At 35.7% G+C, this 3,830-nt stretch overlaps 1 protein-coding gene across 4 annotated transcripts in view; it reads left to right on the plus strand.

The window, feature by feature from the left end:
• The window catches only part of LOC106872525 (glucose-6-phosphate exchanger SLC37A2), a 92,321-nt gene that overhangs the window by 69,778 nt on the left and 18,713 nt on the right, over window positions 1-3,830 (plus strand). For all 4 annotated transcript variants that reach the window (XM_014919546.2, XM_014919543.2, XM_014919544.2 and 1 more), the window contains one exon: window positions 2,497-2,545. In XM_014919546.2, the coding sequence (XP_014775032.2) occupies window positions 2,497-2,545 (49 nt within the window). The remainder of the gene's footprint in view (window positions 1-2,496; window positions 2,546-3,830) is intronic.

Consider the following 3,830-nt stretch of genomic DNA (forward strand, 5'->3'; position numbering starts at 1 on the left):
TGCAAAGTGTTGAGTAAAATTATTTCGTTGCAGACCTCCTTTGGGTCTTTTTATTATCACTACGACACACATAGTCCCCAGTTGGTAACATTGATTTCAAGGCCCTCCTAGATGTGAGACTGGCATTCCACTTAATGTCTATGTTCCATGCTGGCATGGATTGGAGAGTTATTAATGTAGAAATATGGTATCGTAGCTACTAACAGTTGAGGGTTGCATAGTCTAGACGGCGTTTTTAGATTTCATTATTTTCTTTAACCCGGGCAAAGCCAGGTATTTCTGCTAGTTGATAATAAAATCCATATTCCTTTCACAAATTTATTGAAACAAATGATACATGTTCTTTATGACATGGGAAAATGAAAGTAAATCTTCATATCTCAACGTAAGCACTGGTGGTGTTAACCTCTTTCCTCAAATGGCCATGGATGGAATGAACAACTTTCTGAAGAACGTTGTCTGGGAAATCATTGAGAACCTCCTGAATCCGTATCTCCAAGTCCTCCAGTGTGCAAGGTTTTGTCTTGTACACCTCCTCTTTTGTGTAACCCCACAGGTAAAAGTCACATGAAGTGAGATCTGGACTTCTGGACTTCTGCAGTCAGTCTTCAGTTTTAGCCCCTGCATGTAATGGGGTTTCCACGGACGAAAATTCAGTTCTTTATGCAACAACGTACGTATTGTGTGTCTTGTAAATCCACTTTCATGAGTTGCTTGACATATTGATTATTGCGGGCTGCAATTAAACATTTCCTGCACTGTTGCCACTTTCTCCAATGATCAGGATGTGGTTGGACGGTCACTTCTTCTTGCATCATTCACAGAGACTGTGGTCATCAGCTTTGCATGACAACTTTTGTCACCAAACGTAATGTTGCATGCTTACCTTTCCTTGCATGCCCCATTTTTGAAACAAAAACAATGGAATTCCGCACTTCATAGCATGCTATTATCGTAGCTCGCTCCTGAACAGTCAAGTGACAAGCCTTCAGAAAAATAAGAAATAAGAAATCCCTATTAGTGTTGTCTATTTAAAAAATGTTTACATCATGTCTTTAGTGATACTAAAAATTCTATAAGCAATTTTTAATGGCTAGTTACTTTCCACCTACCCTATATATATACACACTCACTTACATATATGTCTGTATATATATATATTTATAGGAGTTTTATAGGAGGTTGATTATCTACATGCATACATACATACATACATAACATAACATACATAGATATATATATAAGAAAAAGAAATGACACAAGAAAAACAATAGTTATGTTATGAACCTTGTTTGCTTACAGCTGTTACTGCTATAAGATGCAGTGGATTTGTAATTGAGTCTCATAATCGGAACCTCGAATATGACATGCAATTTATTTGGGGAAAAAAATTACATTTGTGCAATATACAGGGAAGGCATTACCAGTGAGAAAATCATTACTGGTGTATATAAAAACGTGTATCTCCAAAAGGTAATTAGATTTACTAGTACAAAAAGTAGGAAAAAATGTATGTATATATATATATATATATATATATATATATATATATACACATGCATGCACTTGAAAAACTTATGCTGATACACAGCCATGTACACAGCCATGTACACAGCACAGATACATACACATTCACACACAGATGTATATATATATGCGTGTGTGTATATGTTTACATGTATACATATACATGTATGAAATACATATCCACAGACATACACATAACATACACACTACATATGCACACAAATTTCCATATTTGATGTCAAATACTTTTTTCTCAAAAAATCTTTCAAATTATTACCCCAAGTCATGCTTTCCTGGGCATGGACACAGTAAAATTCTAGCATCTGGTAACTGATTTGGTAGACACCCACAAGATTATCCACCGTCTTTCCAACAACCTTGGCTATTTTTTTGAATTCTGTTTATCTAACACTCATGGACATGCTTACAAAATCACAAAAACCAACTCAGCACTCATGATTTTCAGAAACATTTTGTTTTCATATTGAGAATTGCTGATGCATGGAATAAACTACCCACATCAGTTGTTAGCTGTAGGAACACATCCTTCAAAACTTCCTTGCTTCCTGAAATTCACCAACAATACACCTGATGCTCCTCACACCTGTTTTATTTTTACAACTTATTCACTGTTCACTTCCTGTGCATATTCTATGTACTGTTCGTGCAGTTTTTGGTTACTTTTTCTGATGAGTTGTAGAGCACTAAATACAATAAGTTCATTATTATTATATCTTATTTTAAGTCCCTTGTGTGAAATTGGGCCTATATTACATGCTTTAATGCACTAAAAACATTTTCCTAATATCTGCAGCTAAAACTGTGTGCATTTAATATGCCTGTGCATCTTTTGACCCAGATATGATAGTATTTACATAATGTTTTTACATTATTCTGAAAAATATTTTGAATTTAAATGAGAAAACAAGCAACTTATGATGTAAAGTGCATTTATGTCTTTATTTGCAGCTCTATACTTACAATGCATATGGTGCAGTGAATTACACTTGGAATATTGGTATGTAATTCTTCTTCATTTTAAAGTTTTACTTTATTCATGTGGTGAGGAGGGAGTAGCTTCTATGTAGTGTCTTAGCCACTAAGAAACAGCAACCAAAATCCCCTTCAAATCATACCTTAGTTAATGTAGTTGTAGATACACTGGTTCTGAACAGCAGACAGGATAGCCCTAGCTGAAATATTTTTGACCATAGATCTGCTGTTTTAGAGCTGACATGGAGCAAAATAACTGGAAAGTCACCTTAGATAATGTAGTCCTAGATATACTATGTCTGAAAAAAGATGAAATGGGTCTAGCTGAAATAATTTTCACCATCAGTCTTATTTCTTTATTGCCCACAAGGGACTAAACATAGAGGGGACAAACAAGGACAGACAAAGGGATTAAGTCGATTACATCGACCCCAGTGCGTAACTGGTACTTATTTAATCGACCCTGAAAGGATGAAAGGCAAAGTCGACCTCGGCAGAATTTGAACTCGGAAGGTAGCGGCAGACGAAATACTGCTAAGCATTTCGCCTGTCGTGCTAACGTTTCTGCCAGCTCGCCGCCTTCTCCATTTCACCATCAGTCTACTGGATCAGAGGTAACCTGGAGCTAAGTAGCAACAAAGAAGGACATATTAAATGTTGTAGTCCTAGATATACTGTCTGAATAACAGAAATGCTGTATCTTGAATGAGTTTATCATAGGTCTTTTGAATCAGGGATGACCTGGGGTTAAATAACAACAATCAGATAATATATTCCTAGATGTGTTACTAAGTCTACTACCCAAGTAGGCTACAGTGGGATTTGAACTCAGAATGCAAAGAGCCAAAACAAATATCACAAGGTACTTGATCCAATGTTCCTACAGTTCCACCTGTCTACTATTTTTTTTATTGACCTCAAAAGAACGAAAGACAAAGTTGACCCCTTTGTAATCTATATATATAAAAATGAGAATGTGTGTGTGTCTGTCTGTCTGTCTGTCTGTCTGTGTGAATCCCTAAAACTCGAGAACTACGCAACCAATTTCATTCAAATTTTACAGATGCCTTACTTAGGGTTCCAGTTGTGTTTTAGTCAAAAAAAAATTTTAACTTCTTGCAGAGTTCGAGCCCACAGCAACATAATATCTCCTCCACTATTTAAGTATTACGTGTCAAAAGTGAAACAAAAACACTCATGTCAAATACTTTCACTTTAAAAATGAAACTATTCCACTAACTGAAACAATCACATTTCGATACTGTAATGACAGATACTTTCAGAGAAAGAGAGAGAAAGAGAGAGAGAGA

This window comes from Octopus bimaculoides, chromosome 5 (genome assembly GCF_001194135.2).
Source record: "Octopus bimaculoides isolate UCB-OBI-ISO-001 chromosome 5, ASM119413v2, whole genome shotgun sequence".
In the NCBI taxonomy this organism is placed as follows: Eukaryota; Metazoa; Mollusca; class Cephalopoda; order Octopoda; family Octopodidae; genus Octopus; species Octopus bimaculoides.